This window comes from Camelina sativa, chromosome 14 (genome assembly GCF_000633955.1).
Source record: "Camelina sativa cultivar DH55 chromosome 14, Cs, whole genome shotgun sequence".
Taxonomy (NCBI): domain Eukaryota; kingdom Viridiplantae; phylum Streptophyta; class Magnoliopsida; order Brassicales; family Brassicaceae; genus Camelina; species Camelina sativa.
Window position 1 is genome coordinate 27059388 of NC_025698.1, and position 25213 is coordinate 27084600.

The 25213-nt window shown below is 38.7% G+C and overlaps 6 protein-coding genes and 1 pseudogene across 9 annotated transcripts; 3 read left to right on the forward strand and 4 right to left on the reverse strand.

Moving 5' to 3' along the window:
- Positions 91-3273, forward strand: LOC104742584 (pseudouridine-5'-phosphate glycosidase). The gene is given in 14 exon segments (XM_010463605.2): positions 91-357; positions 465-548; positions 639-732; positions 882-992; positions 1251-1333; positions 1630-1689; positions 1780-1840; positions 1983-2089; positions 2174-2251; positions 2333-2345; positions 2348-2377; positions 2473-2593; positions 2703-2788; positions 2957-3273. Coding segments are annotated over 13 exon segments (993 nt in total). The 5' UTR covers positions 91-357; positions 465-470; the 3' UTR covers positions 3028-3273.
- On the forward strand, positions 3331-5645 carry LOC104742583 (cytochrome P450 705A5-like). Its single transcript, XM_010463604.2, has 2 exons — positions 3331-4273; positions 4922-5645. The coding sequence occupies exons 1-2, from the start codon at positions 3347-3349 to the stop codon at positions 5558-5560; spliced, it is 1566 nt and encodes a 521-aa protein (XP_010461906.1). The 5' UTR covers positions 3331-3346; the 3' UTR covers positions 5561-5645.
- LOC104742582 lies at positions 5737-7838 on the reverse strand. 3 transcript variants are annotated; one of them, XM_010463599.2, is made up of 2 exons: positions 7611-7838; positions 5737-7067 (listed from the first exon to the last, which is right to left on the reverse strand). In XM_010463599.2, exon 2 carries the CDS (start codon positions 7057-7059, stop codon positions 5896-5898), a length of 1164 nt encoding a protein of 387 aa, XP_010461901.1. In that variant the 5' UTR covers positions 7060-7067; positions 7611-7838; the 3' UTR covers positions 5737-5895. The 3 variants fall into 3 exon arrangements, with proteins under 3 accessions (XP_010461901.1, XP_010461902.1, XP_010461904.1); XM_010463600.2 differs by lacking the exon at positions 7611-7838 and adding an exon at positions 7448-7603; XM_010463602.2 differs by lacking the exon at positions 7611-7838 and adding an exon at positions 7317-7432.
- Positions 9014-10769, reverse strand: LOC104742586 (probable cytokinin riboside 5'-monophosphate phosphoribohydrolase LOGL10). Its single transcript, XM_010463607.2, has 4 exons — positions 10435-10769; positions 9904-10032; positions 9627-9811; positions 9014-9546 (listed from the first exon to the last, which is right to left on the reverse strand). Exons 1-4 carry the CDS (start codon positions 10630-10632, stop codon positions 9162-9164), a joined length of 897 nt encoding a protein of 298 aa, XP_010461909.1. The 5' UTR covers positions 10633-10769; the 3' UTR covers positions 9014-9161.
- Positions 11028-12711, forward strand: LOC104742587 (annotated as a pseudogene).
- LOC104742589 (pirin-like protein At1g50590) lies at positions 13736-15483 on the reverse strand. 2 transcript variants are annotated; one of them, XM_019235839.1, is made up of 6 exons: positions 15285-15483; positions 15164-15213; positions 15029-15067; positions 14776-14804; positions 14510-14691; positions 13736-14383 (listed from the first exon to the last, which is right to left on the reverse strand). In XM_019235839.1, exons 5-6 carry the CDS (start codon positions 14623-14625, stop codon positions 13861-13863), a joined length of 639 nt encoding a protein of 212 aa, XP_019091384.1. In that variant the 5' UTR covers positions 14626-14691; positions 14776-14804; positions 15029-15067; positions 15164-15213; positions 15285-15483; the 3' UTR covers positions 13736-13860. The 2 variants fall into 2 exon arrangements, with proteins under 2 accessions (XP_019091384.1, XP_019091385.1); XM_019235840.1 differs by lacking the exon at positions 13736-14383 and having other exon boundaries at positions 14615-14691; positions 15285-15482.
- Positions 23158-24784, reverse strand: LOC104742590 (scarecrow-like protein 5; the record flags this gene model as incomplete). The annotated part of the gene is given in 1 exon segment (XM_019236378.1): positions 23158-24784. A coding segment is annotated over 1 exon segment (1368 nt), but the record flags the coding sequence as incomplete, so codon positions are not given.

Consider the following 25213-nt stretch of genomic DNA (forward strand, 5'->3'; position numbering starts at 1 on the left):
CTCAAGTTCAATTATAAACCGGACCGGTTTGAGATTATTATATACTGTACTGGTAGCCGATGTATTAAACCAAAACGCTTCCTCAAACCCGGTTCACCCGACTTGTTTCGTCAACATCGGACTCCATAGATAGAGAGATACCTGAAGTGAAGATATATATACAAATCTTCCATTTCGTGCCTATACATACAGTATTTTGCTCTTACTGATTCTGTTCTGATTTGCTTGGGTAATTTTTCAACTCAGAAGAGTTCTTTCTTGTTCGTTATTTTCAATTGTTTTGACTGTAAGAATTAGACAAGAACACAAAAAGGCGCCTTTTTGTTGTATCAAGATTAGCTCTTTGATCCTCTAGAGGTGCTTCCTTACTGTAATTTCCAGCTTTTCACATGCTTCTTCTGAAACATTTGACCCGAAAGTTTTGTCATTTCTGATCGTTGGCTTTCAAAAACTGCATTTTTCAGGGAGAAATGGCTTCTTCTTCGTCTGCTCAATCAAGAATCTCGAATCTCCAGAATCATCTTTCACCTCTTGAGGCAAACACCAAGGTTTCTGTGTAAAACGATCCAGCTCTCTTTTGAATTTCGAGGCTTTTTCCAATCTTTATTTGCTCTCTCTTACAATTGGTTTTGAAGCAGCTCAGGAGTCTGGTTAAGATATCTCCACAAGTATCTGAAGCCTTATCCAATGGGCGCGCTGTGGTCGCACTTGAGTCAACCATAATCTCCCATGGTTATTTGCTCTTCCTAGTTCTGTCAATAGTTCAAACTTGTTTGAATTGCATTCTGTGGAATTTGATTAAATTTAGTTTCAAAACATAAGCGTATATTCTTGGATCTTGGTCTGATTTCAGTTGTTTATCTTTACCTGTTTGTTTTTAGGGATGCCTTACCCTCAAAATCTGCAAACAGCAAAACAGGTGGAGTCAATTGTGAGAGAAAATGGAGCTATCCCTGCAACTATAGCTATCCTGAATGGAGTACCTTGCATAGGTGAGTTGATACTGTTGGATCATAATGTTTGACCGTCTAAGCTTTGGAGTTATCGAACAAACTAATCTCCTAGTCAACTTTAGCGGTGTTTAGAACATCTTTTCTTTGGCAGTTTACATATCCTGCAACACAATTTTGGTTTCAAGATCTTAGATCACGAATGTAGATCTCTTTTCGTAAAGGATCAAAAACCAGTAGTTTGTTTTGATTTTTGTACGTTTTTTCTCTTCCTTATAGATGCTAACATGTAGTTAGCAGGTCTGAACGAAGAAGAATTAGAACGTCTTGCATCTCTGGGAAAAAATGTCCAAAAGACAGCAGGCAGAGACATACCACATGTTGTGAGTCACTTCTGGTGGCTTTTAGTTTTTACTATCTGCACCATCATTATATTCATCAGTACAAGCGGAAAACAAGAAAACTAGTATATTCTCCAGTTTAACATTTGTTTACATACTCTAGTCATGGAAAAATATCCTATCAGTTCAGAATATCAAATTGCATCAGTTTATTCAACTTACTGCTCTATAAACTAGCTTTTATATATAGACAAACACGTTATATACTTTTCCGCATCTCTGTCAATCAATGCATGGACTGTTTTGTTCTTCCATAATGCCTAAATGTTTTCCGGCAGGTGGCTACAAGAGGAAACGGTGCAACTACAGTCTCTGCAACGTTGTTTTTCGCTTCTATGGTAATTGGATTTGTTCCTGTGAGGATTTTTGATATTTCTATAGTAGTTTTGGGATTCATTGCATTTCAGAGGAATTTTTGGTTGTTGCAGGTTGGCATCCAAGTTTTTGTGACGGGCGGGATAGGAGGTGTGCATAGGCATGCTAACCATAGTAAGTTTCATACCCACTTTGTACTTCTATTTCAATTTTTCTAGTTACACGGTTAGAAACTCTGTTGTGATGATGGTGTTGAGTATACTTTTGAAGCCAATATGTGCCTGGCATGCTCTGCTATAATGTGTTTGTAATGCAGCTATGGACATATCATCTGATCTTACTGCACTTGGAAGAACCCCTATAGCAGTGATATCAGCAGGCGTTAAATCAATACTTGATATTCCAAAGACTCTTGAATATTTGGTATGTAATCCGTGGTCGAGGCATATTTAATAGTCAACAGTTAAGAGTTTAGTTTTTCACAAGAGCTATTCGTTGACAATGCAGGAAACTCAAGAGGTGTTTGTTGCTGCATACAAGAGCGATGAGTTTCCAGCATTTTTCACAGAAAAAAGCGGCTGTAAGGTGAAAATTTGTACCACTAAAATTAATCAATTGCTGAACTTTAGACATTTAGTTGTGACGTGGGTATATTAACTTCTATAGGCACCTTCCCGTGTGATAGCCCTGAAGAATGTGCTCGAGTAATAGGCAAGTGTAGTCTTTGTCTCCAAATTTCCTTCTTAGAGTATTTATGCGTTTTGACTTTTGAGCCCTTGTCACATTGAGAAAACCGCTTTTTCCAGATGCAAACATGAAGCTGAACCGTCAGGCAGGGATTCTATTTGCTGTTCCAATTCCGAAACAGCATTCAGCCGCCGGAAATCTTATCGAATCAGCAACACAGCGTGCTCTTACTGAAGCAAGGTCTTTTAAAGAAATGAAAATCTTTTATAAATGCTGCATCAGAAAACTTCAAGGGATTTGCTTCTTTTTCTAATTTTATCGTCGTAAATCTGAATTTGGTGTTGTCCAGGGAACAAAACGTTACTGGAAATGCAGAAACTCCGTTCTTACTTGCACGGGTTAATGAATTAACTGGAGGCACTTCACTTGCCGCAAGTATCCTTTGTCTATAAGTTCTCTTAATCTTTAACACTCAACCAATCTTTTGCTGTCTAATTACTTTAAGTAGTTTCAGAAATTTATAATAGTATCGAAAATCCCAAACCCTTACATACAGCATTGTCTCAAGATTGTATGTCTTGAATCCCTTGACTCAGTTTCCAGACATTGTGCTTGTGAAAAACAATGCCCTTATTGGTTCACAGATTGCAGTAGCCCTTTCTCAGCTGATGTGAGCTTCCTTATCAATCTCGAGCTCAAGCTCAAGCTCAGATTCAAGACTTATCGAAGATGTTTTGGATTGGTAGCTATTAAGTGTTTTTATTTTGGTTATCAAAGATTTTTTCTTTAGCTCAAGAAACTCTTTAACCTATTTTCACATGTTATATATCTTGTGGAGCCTGGTTTGTCTCCTTGTCTAACTTCCCTTAAATATTAAACTATTTAAATATCTTAATCTTACAAAGGATCTCAAGGAAAGATCTGAGAGAAGGGGCATATATAAAATAAAACCATTCTGCTGCATCTGACCCTCTCTGCAGGTTTTGGACAACGATGGCAGTAATCACCGTTGACTTTCAGCTCTGCTTCATTTTCATCCTCGTATGGCTCTTCTCACTCTTCTGTCTCTCTGCTTTCTTCTTCAAGAAATCAAAAGATCCACAACTCCAAGACTGTGGTCTACCTCCAAGCCCACCGTCTCTACCAGTCATAGGTCATCTTCACCTTCTCCTCTCTGTTCCATGTCACAGATCCTTTCAGAAAATCTCCTCCCAGTATGGTCCCCTCCTTCACCTCCGCGCCTTCCATATCCCAATCGTTCTAGTCTCGTCGGGCTCCATGGCCTATGAAATCTTCAGAACCCACGACCTGAACTTTGTTACCCGTGATCGCACGGTTCCTATAATGGAAAAATCAATACTTTTTGGTTCCTTTGGCTTTGTCTCAGCTCCTTATGGAGATTACTGGAAATTTATGAAGAAGCTCTTAGTCACAAAGCTTCTCGGGTCTCATTCCCTGGAGCAGACACGGCTCATCCGTGGGAAAGAACTCAAGACTTTCTGTGCTATGTTGTTCGATAAGGCAGCAAAGAATGAGACTGTTGATGTTGGTATAGAGATGATGAAGCTAACAAATAACAACATTTGCAGAATGATAATGGGGAGGAGGTGCTCAGAGGAGAACGGCGAAGCAGAGAAAGTCAGAGGCTTGGTGACCAAATCACTTAGTTTGGTGAAGAAGTTCCTTATAGCTAGCACGGTTGGTCGAGCTCTCAAGAAGCTTGGGATCTCTCTGTTTGAGAAGGAAATCATGGAGGTCTCGCAGAGGTACGATGAATTGCTGGAGAAGATTATTAAAGAACACGAAGAGAATCCGAACAAGAAAGAGGATAGAGACATGATGGATGTTCTGTTGGAAGTTTGTGCAGACGACAATGCAGAGTTTAAGATTACCAGGAACCAAATCAAAGCGCTCTTTGTGGTAATATCTTGAAATTTTGTTTCATGGTCTTCCATGGCTGCCGCGTAAGGATCATGCAAAGACTTTTATCTTTACATTGTGCATGTGGTTGTGTAGGAGCTTTTCATTGGAGGTACTGATACTTCAGCACATACAACACAGTGGATAATGGCGGAACTCATTAACCATCCCGAGATTCTTAAAAGATTGAGAGAAGAGATAGAAACTGTTGTCGGGAAAACGAGGTTGATTCAAGAAACAGATCTCTTAAACCTGCCGTATTTGCAGGCTGTGGTGAAAGAAGGGCTAAGACTACACCCGCATACGCCAATCTTGGTGAGGAATGCAACAGAGGGATGCAAGATCGGAGGGTTTTACATAGCACAGAACACAACAATGATAATAAACGCTTATGCGGTGATGAGAGATCCGGATTCATGGGAATATCCAGACGAGTTTCAGCCCGAGAGGTTCATGGTTCCCCCAAAAAGGAAAGAAGATGAGAGAGAACAGTTAGCTTTGAACTACATTCCTTTTGGGAGTGGAAGAAGAGGATGTCCCGGAACAAACTTGGGCTATATCTTTATTGNTGTTTCATGGTCTTCCATGGCTGCCGCGTAAGGATCATGCAAAGACTTTTATCTTTACATTGTGCATGTGGTTGTGTAGGAGCTTTTCATTGGAGGTACTGATACTTCAGCACATACAACACAGTGGATAATGGCGGAACTCATTAACCATCCCGAGATTCTTAAAAGATTGAGAGAAGAGATAGAAACTGTTGTCGGGAAAACGAGGTTGATTCAAGAAACAGATCTCTTAAACCTGCCGTATTTGCAGGCTGTGGTGAAAGAAGGGCTAAGACTACACCCGCATACGCCAATCTTGGTGAGGAATGCAACAGAGGGATGCAAGATCGGAGGGTTTTACATAGCACAGAACACAACAATGATAATAAACGCTTATGCGGTGATGAGAGATCCGGATTCATGGGAATATCCAGACGAGTTTCAGCCCGAGAGGTTCATGGTTCCCCCAAAAAGGAAAGAAGATGAGAGAGAACAGTTAGCTTTGAACTACATTCCTTTTGGGAGTGGAAGAAGAGGATGTCCCGGAACAAACTTGGGCTATATCTTTATTGGAGTAGCCATTGGAACAATGGTACAATGTTTTGACTGGAGAATTAATGGAGATATGGTTAACATGGAGGAGACTGGAGAAATGACTCTGAGAATGGCCCATCCACATAAATGCACTCCTGTTGCTCGAATTAACCCGTTAGCTAGCTTTGAATCTAGAAATCCTTAGTTCTGATTTTATTTGATAATGGGTAATCTAGAGATCCTTAATTTGATGGTTGAGTTTGATATTTCATGTTGATGTCTGAAATTGGTGATGAAACTTGCTGTCTTTGTACTTTTTCTTCTTCAAACAGAAACCGGTTGTTTAAACAGTCTGAAGCATTTGTTATATGAGAAGGGACGAGTGGGAAACTGTAGTACTAAATTAGAAACGTTGCAGACAACAAGAAAAGCTATAGGCATCAAATGAAGATAGTTACACATTTTGGATAGTCTACTTTTAACTTATTATACTTTCACTACTTGCTACTTCTGATGCCAACTTGAGATGATTACCGAGCTTCAGAAGAAGGCTCTACTCCCATAGAAAACACGGGAGCTTGCACTCTTTGGCGTCTGCTGGGAGGAGCTTGAGTTCTCTGATTGGGTTGGGCTGTCGATGTCCAAAGGGAGTTTCATCTTAGCTAGTGATTCAGTAAATTGCTGCAAGCTTTTCGTGTACATGTCAACAATATCTTGCTGCACCACCTGTTGCTCTGGTTCAATGTTCACTTTCAGAACCGGTTTCACAACTGCTTCATCATCAGTCTTATCTAAATCACCATTCTCGATGATATATGTTGCCTTTGTGGCTTCTTTAACTGAACCTGAGTTGTTTCCTTCGCTTGATTGCTTTGAATCATCATGAGTTCCCGAGGAACCAGAGCTAACTGCAGCTGATGGAGAAGATATTTCATTTGTTGAGACAGTATTCGTTGGGGCTGCTTGTTCAACAGTGTCAACAACTGTAGTCTGGATGCTGTTTACTTCCAGAAAGCCGGTTTCAGAGCTTGCAAAATCATCAGAATCAGAACAAGTAGTAGAAAAGTACGTGGACACCATTTGATTGTTTTCACAGACAATCTTTGGATCCAAAAACTCATCTTCATCAAACTCGATAGGAGCCAACTCGGTTTCATCAGCTGTTGGAACCGCAGGAATGTGCATTACCTCGGGCAACTCTCCTGCATAAGACAGAGACAACTCAACAAATCCTGCAGGAGAGTGATACAAATCGGTTGACGAAAGAGAGAACTCTTTCTCCAGCTTCCCATTCCTCACAATCACTTCAGACAAAGGTACGAGAGTGAATCCGAGTAACTGATCCTCAAGATAATTCTTCACGCGGCTCATCATATAAATCTCACACTTAAGCGAACAATCCAGATTCTTGACATCGAACTGAAGGGTATCGTCGAAAACAGGGTTTCTCCCTCCACCATTGATAATCTTGGTGGACAAGGAGGTCTTAGGATCGCTTGTGAGAGAAAGCTTAGCGTACACATCTTGCTTATGGTAGATACAGATGTTCTGGATATCCCTAGCTTGGTGAACAAAAACCTCAAGCACACCAACGAAACTGTCGGAACTAGACGACATGACCGGTTTCTTTGTTCTTGTTTCACCACTGCCATTCAAATGGACACTACCGTTGACGATCGATGCCTCAGATTGTGGAGACTCCATAACAGGATCTGCAAACAAACAATGAAAGACAACAGGTTTCATTTGGAATCATCCATAATAAAATAAAACAAACAAACCTTTTGGTGTTGGTTTCTATTCTCTAGGTAACTACCAAAAGAAAACAGAATTTACAAAGCGAGTCAAATCAAATCTCTGGCGAATCATAGAACTTTAAAATGCTGCAATCAAATATGCCATTGAAAGAGAGCTCAAGAACACCTCAAACAACAAAAATAAGGAGATAGTTGGTCTTATACCTGATCTCAAGCAAAAAAAAAGCTACAAACTTGATTATGGTCAAGATTGCTTAATCAATTCACTAAGTTACTAAAACAATTTAACGCAGAAGCTTCCTTTATAAAAACAAGAAAGAGAGAAAGGGCCATACATGGATTCCAAGAAAGCAATCAACTTTCTCGAGGAACAAAAAAAAACCATAATCTAAGGAACAAGAACGAATTTTTGCAGATAAGAATAAGGATAAAGTAAAGATCTTTTTTGATAAAGGGTTCTCGTTATAAGTAAAAGACGAAATTGAGGGCTCTGTTAACCTTTAATTCGGGGTGGAGAAAGGTCAAAAAGAAGGAGAAAGCTTTTCTCTGAAATTTGCGCTTGCTTGCAAAAACCCACTTGGATTTTGTTTTCTTGAGCTTTGCAACGGAGAAGGATGAAGAAGAAGAAGAAGAAGAAGAAGAAGAAGAAAGATGTAGAAAGTGAAAGAAGAGCAATTATTGCGTTATTGTTTAATATTCAGTGTGAAATAGACTTTTCTAACTAAGTAGGCACGATCTACAAATTATAGACGCCTCTCTCTCTCTTTTTTTCAAGTTTTCACTTTTGTTTGTTTGTATTCAGTTTCTATATACCACAACACAACGGCTCTAAAGGCTCTAAAGAAACTTACTTTAAAAAGATTTATGTATCCTTTATTTTTACTTTTTGTTTTTTTGTGGCATTAGGATGAAGATATGGACCACAAATCTGATGGGTTTGGTTGATCTTTTATCAGAAATTTGTTTGGTCTTCCTTGGTTAAACTGGTTCATTCCTTTTGTATATCAATGAGTTCACAGTTAATTGATTTGAAGAAGGCTCAAGCTAGACTAGTTTAAAATTGACTGATAATAAGCTTTTATTAAGTGGTTTATGCAAGTGTTATATAATAGCCGAACACATGTGTTTGCATAGTAGTGAAATCATTGATGACTGTTTGTCATCGGTAACGCTGTAGTGGAGAATCTTTTGATTTATGATTTAAAAGCTTATAGGACGGAAAGGTCCTTGATACAAACAAACCCTATTGACATGTAGCATAACTAGGCCTCGGCATAAAAACTGTATCCGAATACCCAACTTGGAACCCGACCCGAAAAAACGGGTTCGGGTTGGATACGGATTTGCCTATAAAATCCTATTGGGTTCTATTTTTTAATATCCGTGAGTTCGGGTTAGGATCGGATAATACCCGGTACCCGTTTGGGTACCCATTAAACCCGAACATATAAACATATTTATAATATTTATCATTAATATAATACAATTACCCCAAAATTATGATTATAATTTTGAATATTTCATTTAGTTTTATACCTAAATATCAAAAATAATCAAAACATCTAAAATATTTTGTTATGTAAGTCAAAATTTAACTAAATTTATTTAAATTTAATTATATTTTTTCGGATACCCGGTAGTTCGGGTACTAATCGGGTTCTAAAATTTGTAACCCAAACCGACCCGAACCCGATAGTACCCAAACCGAACCGAACCCATATATCTAAAAGTACTCAATAGATTCTATTTTTCTAAACCCGTTTACCCGAACCCGAATGGGTAATACCCGAACCCGAACGGGTTACCCGAATGCCCAGCCCTAAGCATAACCATCACTCCATCACCATAAAGTTCAGTGAAGTAGAAGAATGACTCAAGAAGCTAAGATAAGAAACATAAGCTTGAAGTAATAACAACAAATCTGATTGATTTATACACATATATATTGAACACACGAATCTTATATTCTACATGTGCCACATAGCTTCAAATTGGTTGTTCATGGTCAAAAATATGATCTCTTACATTTTTAAAAATATAAAAAACTAGTCATCGACGACTGGATTTTCCAAGTTCAGTTTCCAGTTTTGTAGAACCATAAGGCAAGTCGTAGAATTCAGCTAAGTATGTCAAAGCTTCAAAGTTGTTGTTGCATACCTTCCATAATGCAGAAACTTCTCGTTTAGAAACAGTTCCCAAGTTTTCACAAGTCTCTATGAATTCAAGCAGCTTTGAATAGAAAGAATCATAATTCATCACAATGAATGGAACTGGCAATACAGATCCAATCCTTTTGAGCTGAATCAATGCCAAAATCTCAAACATCTCATCGAGTGTGCCAACACCACCTGGAAGTGCAATTACTGCTGTCTTATCAGAGACATTGTTTCTCATCACTGCATCCACTAGTCCATGCTTTCTCGCAGAGAAGAACCTAAACATTAATTCCAACATTTTAGGGATCACTCACTCATTTTGCAATCAGAGTAGAAGTGGTGTGTGGCTACGATTTACCTGCAAGTATGGTAATTCTGAGGAGGGAGATAAGGATGAAACTTGGATGCGGTCCATTCACCGGCTTCTTTTTCTATTTTGATGCCACCGACCGGTTTCTTAGCTTCCAAAGCACCTTTAGTCACAGCATCCATAAGTCCTGGTCCAGCTCCAGACCATGTAGTACAGTCCAACAGATTTGCTGCCTGATAAAATAACACACAACTCTGAAAAACCTATATCGTAAGATGATAACTAACTCTTTTGTAAAGAGTTTTTTTTAAAAGGTCTTAGTTACTTCTCTGCTCAACTCTTGTGCTTGTATGTAATGTGAATGGTTTGGTGGGATTCTGGCAGAACCTAAGTACAAAATGCCTCTCCCGAGCCTATGTATGAGGTCGAAGCAAATCTCCAGCTCTTTCTTAACCTGAGAACTCAAATGAATAATGTCAATTGATATAAGCCTTAATCAGAGAGGTGTTCTTTGAGTAAAATTATCTACAAAGAGGATTAGAGATAGAGTGACCATTAAGCATAAAAAAAAACAAAAAAAAAAAAAAAAGGCCAAGACTTTAACAGGAGATAATCACAATTTAAGCTTTTCTTTGGCAATGTATCTTCGCTAAAACCTTTCAACAGGTTGATCTTTTGGTTTCTAATTCTCCTCTAAGGACTTCGTAATCCACAAAGCCAAGAAGAAAAGAAAAAAAATTCAATCTTTATCCTTTTAATGAACTTGTTCATGACATTCTATTGCAGAAATGAACACAAATCAATGGACACAATGCAATTCTAAAACAAATTCGAAGCTGAGATTTTAGTTTGTTACCTCAGATGGGCTACTTCTCTCAACAAAATCCTCAGACACAACAGACCTGCACTTCAGAACTCGTGCTGAATAGGCCCTAATTGGATGACCGAACCTCATATTCAGACAAATTGGATCTCTTTTTGGTGTTAGTGAAGGAGACGACATCTTCGGGTATAATCGGAAACTCCATGAGGAATCCAACACTGAAAACCCCATTTTCTTAGTTCCTAGAGAGAATAAATTGGTGCAACGAAACAACTCAGGCTCTCTCAAACAGTCAATTTAAGATCTTTACAGATAAAAAAAAAAGTTTCAATTTTTATCTGTTGATTTCGTCCCCGTTCACCAGTAATAAGGCTCATGTAGAGCTTTTGTCATTAACTAATAGAAACGTTACACGTCGCTGTTCTTGAAACTCGCTTTTTACTTTCTTAACACACAGTGCTTCGATTTTTTTTACAGTTTTGTAACACTGATGACTGATCTGTGAGTCTAATAACACTACTCTGCTTTCTAAATATTGTATCTGTTGAAGCAAAAGACAAATAACATTGAATACATGGCACATGCAGCCAAGTGGCCAACCAATTATCACCTAACCCAATAAGCAATAATAATCCCAACTGATACAATATACTATTCTTTTAACTAAATTAATCCAGAAGAGGAGCATTTCCTCAACCACCCTACATTATATTTAACCAAAAATAGCAGCAACCTTTCTGCTACAACCTTGAGTAAAAGAAAAAAAAGTGTAAGTGGTTTTCTTCTTTGGGCTCTCTTGAAGAAAATGGGGTCAAAGTTTCATGCTTTTATGTACCCATGGTTTGGTTTTGGTCATATGATTCCATATCTTCATCTAGCCAACAAACTAGCTGAGAAAGGTCATACCATCACTTTTTTCATTCCAAAGAAAGCTCACAAGCAGCTTGAACCTCTCAATCTGTTCCCGGACAGCATTGTCTTGGAGCCTCTTACCCTCCCCCATGTCGATGGTCTCCCTTCTGGCGCCGAGACGGCCTCGGATCTCCCAAACTCAACTAAGAAACCCATATTCGATGCCATGGATCTCTTACGCGATCAGATTGAAGCTAAGGTCCGTGCCTTAAAACCAGACCTAATCTTTTTCGATTTTATTCATTGGGTTCCAGAAATGGCTAAAGAGTTTGGATTCAAGAGTGTAAATTACCAGATCATATCGGCAGCTTGTGTAGCTATGGTTCTTGCACCTGGTGCTGAATTAGGGTTTCCTCCGCCGGATTATCCTTTATCCAAAGTGGCGTTACGTGGACATGACGCTAACGTCTGTTCTCTCTTCGCATCTTCTCATGAGCTTTTCGGGCTAATAACCACAGGCCTTAAGAACTGTGATGTTGTTTCCATAAGGACGTGCGTGGAACTTGAAGGTAAGCTATGCGGTTTCATCGAAAGAGAATGTCAAAAGAAAGTTCTCTTAACCGGTCCAATGCTCCCTGAACCTCAAAATAAAAGTGGTAAACCAGTAGAAAGATCGATGGAGTCAGTGGTTAAACGGATTTGAACCAGGCTCGGTGGTGTTTTGCGCTTTTGGCACCCAATTCTTTTTCAAGAAGAATCAATTTCAAGAACTCTGTTTAGGAATGGAGCTAACGGGTCTACCGTTTTTAGTAGTGGTTATGCCACCAAAAGGTTCATCAACGGTTCATGAAGCATTACCAAAAGGGTTTGAAGAACGGGTTAAAGGGCGTGGAATCGTTTGGGAAGGATGGGTGGATCAACCTTTGATATTGTCGCAACCATCAGTAGGTTGCTTTGTGAACCATTGTGGGTTCGGCTCAATGTGGGAGTCTTTGGTTAGTGATTGCCAGATTGTGTTTATTCCACAGTTGGCTGATCAGATTCTCATCACAAGACTACTAACCGAAGAACTCAAAGTCTCTGTGAAGGTGCAGAGAGAAGATTCCGGATGGTTCTCCAAGGAGAACTTGATCGATACGGTTAAAACCGTGATGAATAAAGATAGTGAGATTGGGAACTTAGTGAAGAGGAACCATAAGAAATTAAAAGAGACATTGGTTAGTCCTGGATTTTTGAGTGGTTATGTTGATAAGTTCGTAGAAGCATTGGAGGATGAAGTCAACAACACAAAATCTTCTTGAATTCAATACTTTGAAAGTTCCAAAACCAATAATGAATGTGTACTCAATTTTAAAATAAAGAGTGTCGGTTTACATTTTTAATATAACTCTTAATAAGAAATGACTAGAAAGATCACACAATTTAAATGATTTCTTCTTGTATGTATTAAAAATCTAAAATGGCTGTGCAATGATTCAATTTTCTTTAATCTATATAATAATAGCAATCTGAAAAAATGTCAACAATTGGGATTTTTTGTCGACCTTTTCGTAAAAAAATATGTTGTAGTTTAATATATATATATATATATATATATATATAGTTGCGTCTGTTCATTGTAGATTTGTGTATTTTCACCAATTTTTTTCATTTTTAATCACTACTTTTCCTTTAAATAATTGTGTCTGTTCAGTATTCATGTCGTTTGAACTCTATATAGATTTGTCTCTTCTTGAGTAGTAACAAATCATTGTTCGTTCAACCATATTTTCTGTTTAATGTTAAATCAAAATAATTTAAATATTAATATCCAGTATCCAATTTCATTTTATAATCTAACTAGAGATTTTAGAAATGATTATAACAATATAAAATTTCAATTTTAAAATATAATTTAGAGTTGCGTCTATTTATCTTAACATTTTGTAGAATATGTATTTTATTTTTAGAAGTTGTGTATTTTTACTATAATTTTCCTTGATACATTTCACTAAAGATTAAATATATTTTCTATCTATAATTATTTTATTAGAAAGTTACATTTACTCATTACAACTATTCGTTTGAATATTCTCACTTAAGATCACTTTTTATTCTAATTTTTTTAACTAATAATAATATAAAAGTTAATAACTGTTATAATAGTTGCAACTCTTTATCATAATTCCTTACAAAATATCTTATATGTATAATGCAGTAAACAATATTTTTTGGCAAGATTGCCTCGATTCAGTATGATTTTTCACTATAGAATTATTTTTTTTTGAGTTATGTCTCTTTGCCCAAATATTTTTTTATCATGAATAATATTTTTGGTTTTCATTTTGAATATGGTTGTGTTTTTACTAACACTTTATGTTTAACATCTGTGTAGTTTTAGTACTCCTTATTATTTTCTCTTTTTTTTTTAGGATCACATACTCTTAATCTATTATATTACTTTCAAATAAATTTTTAACATATAAGTTTTAATTTAATTTAATTTTTTTTTTTTTTGAAATTCTTTCTCTGCCACATTGCTGGGACCTGAGTCCTAGTAGATGTAGTAAAGATCATACAACTAATTAAAAAAATTGGATATGAAATATAAATAGAGGCAAAAAGATTTCAAAACAATCCCAAGGAAGAAGCAGCTTGAGACTTCCAATGTCTAGCGTTTTCAAACCCATTTGTAAAATTCTCAAAATCATCAATGGTCCGATCAATCTCTTCTTGTGTGTTCATAACAAAAGGACCAAACTGAACCATTGGTTCACCAATAGGCTCACCAGCCACAAGGATAAACCGAAGTGGCAAACCGGTATCAGAACCATTCCAAGCTTCTAAACGGTCACCACCTAGGCCTAGAACCAGCAAGTGGTGGGCAGCAGCGGCTGAGTGTTGTAACTTGGCATCCCCAAAATGGCCCTGGCCTTGAAGAATATAGACAAACGCGTTCCAATGAAGTGGAATGGGCTGAGAGATTCGAGAACCCGGCGAGAGAGTGAAGTCTAGATACATTGTTGGTGTTCTTGTGCAAATTTTTGACTTAACTCCATTCCATTCTCCTGCTATGACTCTAACTCTCACACCATCTTTCTCTGTTTCTGCTATATCTTGACTCTCTATCTCTTGATAACTCGGCTCCACTCTGAGAATTTACACACTTTTAAGTAAGAAGAGACCTAATCTAGTATAAAAATTATAACAAGGATCACTAGCTTAAGTCAATGTCAATTGGTTGATCCGTGAACATTTTTACATCAAAGAAGCTTACAGTTTATGTTTTGAGGAGAGATTGATCCAAAGTTGCAAACGCTTGTTGTGAGTAATTATGCCATTGGGATTAGAAGAAGGCATTTCAGAATGAACAAGGCCTTTTCCTGCAGTCATCCATTATAACCCTCCTTCTCTTATTACTCCTTTGTGTCCTTCACAGTCTTCATGCAAAATCTCTCCCTGTGTATACAGACAAATTCATCAAGACTTAAGCATGGCGATTCGTCATAATCGAATAAAAAAAAGATGAGAAGATGGCAATACCTCTAACATGTAAGTGACTGTCTCAAAACCTGATTTTGGAGACGAAAAAATAATATTATCACAAGCCAACAATGATAATAGTACTATAGTAGTGATAGAGTTAGCGATCATACTGTCCAACTATGAGCATAAATGTCAAACACAAATGATAGGTATATATAGTTGTTTACTAATATATATATATATATATATAATATAAACGCAAACTTAAACGTGTAAAGTTGCGTTTAGAATAATCAACAACAAAACCAACCTCTGTGTGGATGATCTGGGAATCCTGAAGGAGCTGAAACTGCAATTTTGAATAGATTTTATATCTTTTATGAGAAGTTGGATTCAAAAGAAACAGAGCAAAAACAGAGGAATAAAAGAAACAATATATACCAACCTGAGAATTCATCCAAAACAAGAAATGGGTCGAAGTACCTAAACTCAAACCTGCAAAATTATTTATTAAAACTTTCTATCCATTACTACTACACTTGGAAATAGTGAAACGTTTGCTTTACCTTCCGATGCTTCTTCTTACAACAGCACCAAATCCTTCGTCTTGCTGTCTTGCGAAAAGCTTCTTAACAACTAACCTCTTATTATCATTATTATTATTATTATTATTACCAGAAGATTTCTCTGGGATTGGCATCTTGAATCCGAGAGCGAGAGAGTTGGTGAAAAAAACTATATATATGTGTATTTGTTGAATCTCTGATGACCATGTATGTATATTTATAGTAAGGAAAGAGTTGTTGTATTTGACAGTTGGCCAAATTAAGAAGATGACTTAACCCTATATAAATTGGTTTATTAAAGTCAATGTTTTAAAAAGATACTATACTATTAGCATAAGTTGGATTTCGAAGACGCAATTTTTTTTAAACACTTTTAAAGCATGATGATCGAGTTTTCTTTAGATATATATCTCATGATTCATTTTTGTTTGTTTGATAAACTTAGCTCCAAAAGGCATTAATACGTTAGCAAAAGTGTTAAGGATTTAGATTTTAAATATCAATGGTTTGTGTTACGTCATCAATTCATCATCCTCTATCTTTTTTTTGTTGTTGTTGTAATAACTCGTAATAGAAATGTTTCATTTTGAAAGGCAAAAGTTTATAAATCACACATTGATACGTTAATGGACCCCGTTGGATACATCCCAAATAATTTAATTTTATTCTTTTTATATATCCACATATTTTTAGGTTTTCTGTCCATATTTGAAAGTTTAGTTAAAAGAGAAAAAAAAAAAAAAAAACATAAGTGACAAATTCGAATTAGTGATCAGACAATGCTGTAATTACATCTATGTAATCAAGGCCAGCATATAAGTTTCTATAGCTTCATTTAAGAAATGTATAGTAAAATGAGTAAAAAAAAATGTATAGTAAAGAATATTGAAAAGAAAAAACAGTGTATACTTAACTAATCAAATTTGGTCACAATTTGGATGCGAATACGCAGTCGTTTAGTTCAGATAAGCGCACACGTTTATCAGCGACAGCATGATGTAAGGGTGACGGTTTGACCATTGTATCATTCTTTGGTACTACTACTACTGATTTGAGGGGTCAAAGACGACAAAGATAATTTCAAACAAATTTTTAGAAACATTAAAGTTTTGTTTTTTTGTCTGACGAATGATTACGTAACCATGACATACATCGGGATCCAAGTATAGGTTTTATAAATCAATGTAACAAAATTGACCATATACAAAAAGAATGGACCAAGAATATATAATCCAGATTAACTTAGAAAATTGGGGAGACGGTTTTAATTTAGATTTTGTTCACATTCCTTCCTCCTTACTCATCTTTTCTTATACCATTTGTTGTCTTTTACAAAATGGGGCAGTGTTGTCTGTTGACTAGATTGATTGATTACACACTTCTCTGTATAGAGGAGAGATATATATTAAAGACTAATGTTGTAATCACTATATATATTGTAACACTCACACATGTATAATACAAGCTTTCCTTACATGGTATCAGAGCAGTAAAATCCTATACCTAAATTATTATTATTTTTTTTCCGTCGCTTCTCTCCTTTTCTCTTCATCTCTTGCTTATCCTGGCTGCTTCTCCATCCAATGTCATCAATCCTGCTTCTGCATCCCAGCTTCATAACATAAATATGTCCAATGTCACCAAGCTCACCGCTTCTAATTTCCTGATGTGGAACCATTAAGTTTGTGCCTTGCTTGCTGGTTACGGTCTTGCCGGGTATCTTGATGGTACCATGGTTGCACCAGATGCGACTGTGCTCCAAGGTGAAGCTTCTATTCCTAATCCAGAGTATAATCTTTGGGAACGGCTAGATCAACTCATTGTTGCTAGCCTTCTCGGTGTGATCTCGATTGAGATCCAACCCATGCTCTCCAAGACTTCCACGTCGGCCGAGATTTGGAGTCTTCTTTCCTCTACGTATGCTAAACCAACATGGGGACACATCAAACAGCTTCGAGAACAGATCAAGCAATGGCGGAAGGGTTCTCGTACTGTTGATGAATACATTCAAGGTTTGGTTGTTCGTTTTGATCAACTTGCTACGCTTGGCAAGCCATACCAACATGAAGAACAGATCGAGTATCTGTTAGGTGGGCTTCCTGAGGAATATATGCCTCTTGTCGAACAGATCGAGGGTCGTGACACGCCTCCCTCCATGCCTGCTATTCATGAAAAACTCATTAATTATGAGTTGAAGCTTCTTACACAAGGTTCTGTGTCCTCCGTTGTTCCGGTCACGGCTAATACCGCCTTTTACAAGTCTTCCAACAACAACAACAACTTCTCTCGACAACATCGGCCTCCTTCCCGTGGTTCACACCACCACAACTCCCGTGGCTCCTATAGCAGAGGTTACCAAGGTCGTTGTCAATTATGTGGTGTCTTTGGTCATAGTGCGCGGAGGTGTTCTCAGCTCTCCTCCGGCGGTTCCTATCAACCCTCCGGTGGTAACTATCAGCTTTCTGGCAGACCATCCACACCGTGGCAACCTCGTGCCAACATGGCTACTGTGCCTCCTTATAATCCGGCGAATTGGATCATGGATTTGGGTGCCACACATCACTTAACATCTGATCTTGCCAACTTGTCTCTTCATCAACCGTATACTGGTGGTGAGGAAGTGCATATTGTGAATGGTTCTGGCCTCAAAATCACACATACCGGTTCTACCTCCCTTCCTACTTCATCTCGCTCTCTTGATCTCAAAGATATTTTATATGTTCCGGATGTTCGAAAGAACTTGATATCAGTTTTTCGATTATGCAACACTAATCAAGTTTCGGTTCATTTCTATCCGGCATTATTTTAGGTGAGGGATCTGAGCATGGGGTCAAGTTACTCCAAGGCAGAACTAGAAACGAATTATATGAGTGGCCGATGGCTGGTGGTTCCATTACGGCGTTCTCGGTCTCACCATCTCCACCAACGGACTTGAGTTCATGGCATTTACGACTTGGGCATCCCTCTTTTTCAGTTTTAAAAACCATTGTTTCTCAATTTTCTTTACCATTTTCTTCTTCTCCACAAAAACATTTGTCTTGCTCAGATTGTTTCATTAATAAGAGTCATAAACTCCTATTTTTTACAAACACTATTACTTCTTCTAAGTCTCTTGAATATATCTATACAAATGTCTGGTCTTCTCCAATCATTTCCTCTGAAAATTTCAAGTATTATCTGGTTTTTATTGACCATTTAACAAGATATACATGGCTATATCCACTTAAATTTAAATCCCAAGTCAAAGATGTTTTTGTGGCCTTCAAGTCTTTGGTNAGAACAGATCAAGCAATGGCGGAAGGGTTCTCGTACTGTTGATGAATACATTCAAGGTTTGGTTGTTCGTTTTGATCAACTTGCTACGCTTGGCAAGCCATACCAACATGAAGAACAGATCGAGTATCTGTTAGGTGGGCTTCCTGAGGAATATATGCCTCTTGTCGAACAGATCGAGGGTCGTGACACGCCTCCCTCCATGCCTGCTATTCATGAAAAACTCATTAATTATGAGTTGAAGCTTCTTACACAAGGTTCTGTGTCCTCCGTTGTTCCGGTCACGGCTAATACCGCCTTTTACAAGTCTTCCAACAACAACAACAACTTCTCTCGACAACATCGGCCTCCTTCCCGTGGTTCACACCACCACAACTCCCGTGGCTCCTATAGCAGAGGTTACCAAGGTCGTTGTCAATTATGTGGTGTCTTTGGTCATAGTGCGCGGAGGTGTTCTCAGCTCTCCTCCGGCGGTTCCTATCAACCCTCCGGTGGTAACTATCAGCTTTCTGGCAGACCATCCACACCGTGGCAACCTCGTGCCAACATGGCTACTGTGCCTCCTTATAATCCGGCGAATTGGATCATGGATTTGGGTGCCACACATCACTTAACATCTGATCTTGCCAACTTGTCTCTTCATCAACCGTATACTGGTGGTGAGGAAGTGCATATTGTGAATGGTTCTGGCCTCAAAATCACACATACCGGTTCTACCTCCCTTCCTACTTCATCTCGCTCTCTTGATCTCAAAGATATTTTATATGTTCCGGATGTTCGAAAGAACTTGATATCAGTTTTTCGATTATGCAACACAAATCAAGTTTCGGTTCATTTCTATCCGGCATTATTTTAGGTGAGGGATCTGAGCATGGGGTCAAGTTACTCCAAGGCAGAACTAGAAACGAATTATATGAGTGGCCGATGGCTGGTGGTTCCATTACGGCGTTCTCGGTCTCACCATCTCCACCAACGGACTTGAGTTCATGGCATTTACGACTTGGGCATCCCTCTTTTTCAGTTTTAAAAACCATTGTTTCTCAATTTTCTTTACCATTTTCTTCTTCTCCACAAAAACATTTGTCTTGCTCAGATTGTTTCATTAATAAGAGTCATAAACTCCTATTTTTTACAAACACTATTACTTCTTCTAAGTCTCTTGAATATATCTATACAAATGTCTGGTCTTCTCCAATCATTTCCTCTGAAAATTTCAAGTATTATCTGGTTTTTATTGACCATTTAACAAGATATACATGGCTATATCCACTTAAATTTAAATCCCAAGTCAAAGATGTTTTTGTGGCCTTCAAGTCTTTGGTAGAGAATCGGTTCCAGGCTAAGATCACCACTCTATTTTCTGATAATGGAGGAGATTTTATTGCTCTTAGACCGTTCTTGGTATCACAGGGCATCACTCATCTAACTTCACCGCCTCATACGCCTGAGCATAATGGTGTGGCTGAACGAAAACATCGGCATGTTGTTGAAACGGGACTTGTCCTCCTACTGGCCGTACGCTTTCGCCACTGCTGTTTACTTGATCAATAGGATGTCCACTGATGTTTTACATGGCGATACACCGTACCGACGACTATTCAATACCATACCAAATTATCTTAAGCTTCGTGTGTTTGGGTGTGTATGTTATATATGGCTTCTTCCTTACCGGAGTCACAAGCTCGAGCCGCGGTCCACACCATGTGTTTTCCTTGGGTACTCTCTCACGCAAAGTGCCTACTTTTGTCTTGATGTTGCCAATGCACGGTTATACACCTCTCGCCATGTACAATTTGTTGAAACAATTTTCCCGTTTGCTCAACAAATTGCTACGGCTCCGCCATTAGTGCTTCCTGGTAAATCCTCCTCCACGTATTCTAGTTCAATACTGTTTTTTCCATCACCGATGGTCACACCGACACCGGCTCCGGTTTACTCGCCTCTGTGCTCTGATCTCCCCAATCCGTCTCCATCACCGTCTTTGTTACCACAACCACTGTCACCTTCGCCGTCGACAGCTAACCGGTCTATGTCTAACACCACAATGTCGTCCTCCTCCCCGTCACCAGATCGGTCTCATGAGTTGCGAACAAAACAGGCCTAAGATCGCGCATCTTCTGCTACTCTTTCAAGCCCATAACTCACAAGCCCAATACATGATAGCACAAGTCGAAGTCCAGGTCCAGTATCCTCGTCCACCTCCTTCTCAAGTCTGTCACCTTCTCCGATTGTCAATCCTCCTCCGCAACCGAACAACCATCCTATGCAAACTAGATCGAAGAATCATATCACAAAACCGAACACCAAATTCAGTCTTACCGCCTCTACCCATCCTGTTATCCCAACTTCGGTTGTCGAGGCTTTGAAGGATCCACGGTGGCGCAATGCAATGGTGGAGGAGATCAACGCTTAAATTCGCGAACATTCTTGGGACTTGGAGCCTCCAAAAACTGCACAACATGTCAGTCCCTGTAAGTGGATTTTCACTCTCAAGTATAAACCCGATGGATCGATTGATAGGTACAAAGCACGGCTTGTGGCTCGCGGTTTTCGGCAAGAGTATGGTCTTGACTACTCGAAGACTTTTAGTCCTGTTATTAAAACCACAACCATTCGTATTGTGCTTGAAACGGCGGTGAAACGGAATTGGGCTATCCATCAGGTAGATATCAACAATGCTTTTCTTCAAGGAACTCTAGAGGATGAGGTTTATGTTTCTCAGCTGCCTGGTTTTGTTGACCGAGATCGCCCACATCATGTGTGTAAGTTGCGGAAAGCATTGTACGGTTTAAAACAGGCCCCAAGGGCGTGGTATCAGGAGTTATGACGGATTCTTGTTGACTCTGGTTTCAAGACTTCTCTGGCTGACAACTCTTTATTCATATGCAAACATGGTCCAACTTACATCTATGTATTAGTGTATGTTGATGATATAATAATTGCAGGCCCAAGCTCGTTAGTTCATCAGTTTCATATGTTGTTGGCTAAGCGTTTTTCCCTCAAGGATCTAGGTCCTTTGAGTTACTTCTTGGGTATTGAGGCCACAAGAATATCCAAGGGTCTTCACTTAATGCAACGGAAGTACATCACTGATCTCCTTGTTAAAACCAACATGCTTGCGGCCAACCCTGTTCCTACGCCAATGTCTACTTCGACGAAGCTCACTGTCTTCTCGGGTACACCACTCGCGGATGTCACAAAGTATAGGATGGTCGTTGGGAGTTTACAGTATTTGGCTTTTACGCGCCCTGACATCACATTTCCGGTAAACTGTCTTTCCCAGTTATTGCATAAACCGACTAATGAACATTGGCATGCTGCAAAGAGGGTCCTACGGTATCTTGCAGGGATGCGTACACTTGGTATTTTTCTGCGAAATGATGCTCCACTGACGGTTCATGCATTCTCAAATGTAGATTGGGGCAGGGACAGAACGAATTATGTGTCCACAAATGCGTACATTGTCTATTTTGGGGGAAGTCCGGTTTTGTGGTCTTCAAAGAAACAGAGGAGCATATCACGATCATCGACTGAGGCGGAGTACCGTGCTGTTGCGAATACGGCATCTGAACTAAGGTGGATATGTTCTCTTTTATCAGAAATGGGAATCACCCTACCTACTGCTCCGGTCATCTACTGTGATAATATGGGAGCTACATATCTATGTGAAAATCCAATTTTCCATTCGAAGATGAAGCATGTTGCTCTCGATTATCATTTTGTCCGAGAGCACATTCAGTCTGGCACATTGCGGGTTGCCCACATCTCTGGTGATGATCAACTCGTGGACTCTCTTACTAAACCATTACCCCCTGCTCGGTTTCTTGACTTGAATCACAAGATTGGAGTCAAGAGTCTGTCTCCATCTTGAGGGGGCGTATAGAGGAGAGATATATATTAAGGACTAATGTTGTAATTAGTGATTGATAAATCCTACTACTCATCACTATATATATTGTAACACTCACACATGCATAATACAAGCTTTCCTTACACTCTGCATGTTAATACTTGTAGCAAAACTTAGGGTTGATTGGTAAATCTAATTTGATGTGGTTGGAAGTTGAACCAATCTCATTAGTTGTTGTTACCAATCGAACGATTTGATGAAATAGTCGATTGAACAACACAATTTTTTTGGAATTACTACCTTATCAAACCATAGTTTCAATGTTCTGGTCTTTAACCAAATAGGAGTAACAAACTTTTTTGCGGTTGCCTTATTATCTCTCTAACCACTTTTTTCTAACAACTTTTACTCCTACCGCTAAAAACTGCAAATATTCATGACTAAAACGTTGAAACGATGGTTACTTAATCGGTTCTCTCTCTTTCTGTTACCAGTATAGATTTTTTTCGTTCGATTTTATATTAATTTTCAAACGTGCATTACAACGCTCGATTGAGTAACTACAGTAATATTTTTATCACCTTCAAATTGGTTAAAACGCTCTACTCTTTAGGACATCCGATTAATCAAGTAGTATGTCAGGTCTCTGGTGTTACATCAACTTAATGATTGCTTGAAAAGCACAGGGTCTGCATTATCCTAATCTCGTGCTTAACAACGACATAAACAAAGTGAATCATCCCTTCTATGTAAAACCAGAAAAGTCATCATTAATTTTTCACATCAAACACACAGAGTTGTAACTTATAAGTTTGATGTCAAATCATAGTTTGTTTGAAAATTAGAAAAACATACAACATAAAAACATATGGGGTCATCAACAACACTTACTAGTACAACATTTGACAACTGTTTCTTCGGATCATGAGTTTTTTTTTTGGTTTATAACTTTTACAAACAGATTCTAATCTCTCATAAATTTCTCAAACCAAGCAAAGTTTTTATTTTGTTACCTCCAAGCACAAGAAGTGATCAGAGGTTGATTCTTCCATCCTAAATACAATGCTCCATCTCTTTCTTCAAGGGTATACTTCTCTGAATAACTCTCAAGCAATCCTTTGATCGTTGCGTTCACATACGAGCTCAACGGATACGGTTTAAAACCCGCCATGTGAAACCTAGACCTCCATTTCCCTAGTGGCTCGTGCCTCTCTTCTCTTTCGACACCTTCACATGCTATAAGATTCACAACCTCTCTAGCCAAACAATGCTGCTCAACATTGATCCTTTCCTTGTGATCTCTAGCGAGTTTCACATCGATAGATTCGAAAACCGCCAAGTAATGGTTCATTGTCTCGACAAACCGGGGAAGAAACGGGGAAGTGTTTGTATTCGCTTCTTGTTCGACCAAAGTCACAACGTTCGGTGACAAACGTTTGACCAGTCTCAACAATCTATCTCTGTGATTCTCCACCGTTACACTCTCATCAGGCATGTGGTGAAGAACGAGCGGGAAGTTAACGGCAAGCGCTTCTCCGTTTCTGACTCCTAGCTTCTCTATTTCGACTTCCGTGCAACACAATGCAGCTCCATGAAACTCAAACGGCACACCACACATTTCAGCTAGCTTCCCGAGTCTCTGTCCGACTAATTCAAGACCTCCTTGTCGAGCAAACGATGATCTCGGATCATCAATACCCGTGATCCTAACTTTAGGAGGTCCACCAGGTCGAGCACCGAGAGCACGGATCAAACTCACCCACTGACCGCCCTGAGAAATCTGGAAATCGATAATGTGCACAAAACTTTCGTTCTTCACAGCTTCAGCTATAGCTCCATTGGCAGATTCGTATCCGAATTTGAAATAAGGGCAGGCTTCATACAAGATATGCATATAAGTGAGAAGCTCAGGACCTGTCGGGTCTTTGCATCTCAAAGCTTTATAGATGGAGCTACCAGAAGAAGCTAACCGAGCAACTAGCCCTTCAAGCATATAAGCTCCTAAACGCTGAACAGGCTCACCAGAAACCGAAACCATTTGCTGTAACTGAGAAATCAACCAATCAGTCAATTCCAAATCATAGCTTTCAACGGCCATAGCGCATTCATAGAGCACTCCTTTTAAATCTCCCCTAGAGATCATCTCCATAGATCTATACATAGCAGAAGAAACAACTCTATGTTGCTGTCCAAACCCACCTTGATGGTTAAAGCTGTTGTCTAAATCAGGCTCCATCATTGCAGTCTCCAAATCTTTAAGCATGAGACTAAGCTCTGTCTCGTTGTTGTTTGTCGCAGAAGATCCGCTTAAAGGAGAGTTATTGTTGTCTTCAGGGGAATGAGTAAACCGGGATGAGTTGTTGTTGTTGTTGTTGTTGTTGTTAGCTTGTGAAATGGGACTTTCATTAGAAGAAAAGCTTGTGGTTGAAGAAGAATTGTTGTTGTTGTTGTTGTTGTTGTTGTTCATGTTAAGACAAGGATGAGACTTGGTGCCTGAAGAGGATTCAAGTGTGCAGTAAGAATCAAATGTCTGAACAGAAAGATCCATTTGCTTAACTGAAGATGGCGGATGGTAAAACATTGAAGATCCATCTTGAATCATATGTTTCTGTGTAGCCTCCATATCAAAACTATCTCTGCAACCAAAAAATACAGTTTCTGAGATACTGAGAGATTCTAGTTTTTGAAACAAGATACTAATGAAGAACGTTAACCGTTCATCTTAAGATTCATCATTGAAGAGACTATTCAAGAAAAGGAAAAAGAAAAAAATCTTTAAAAGTTTGGATCTTTATGTAGCATAGAT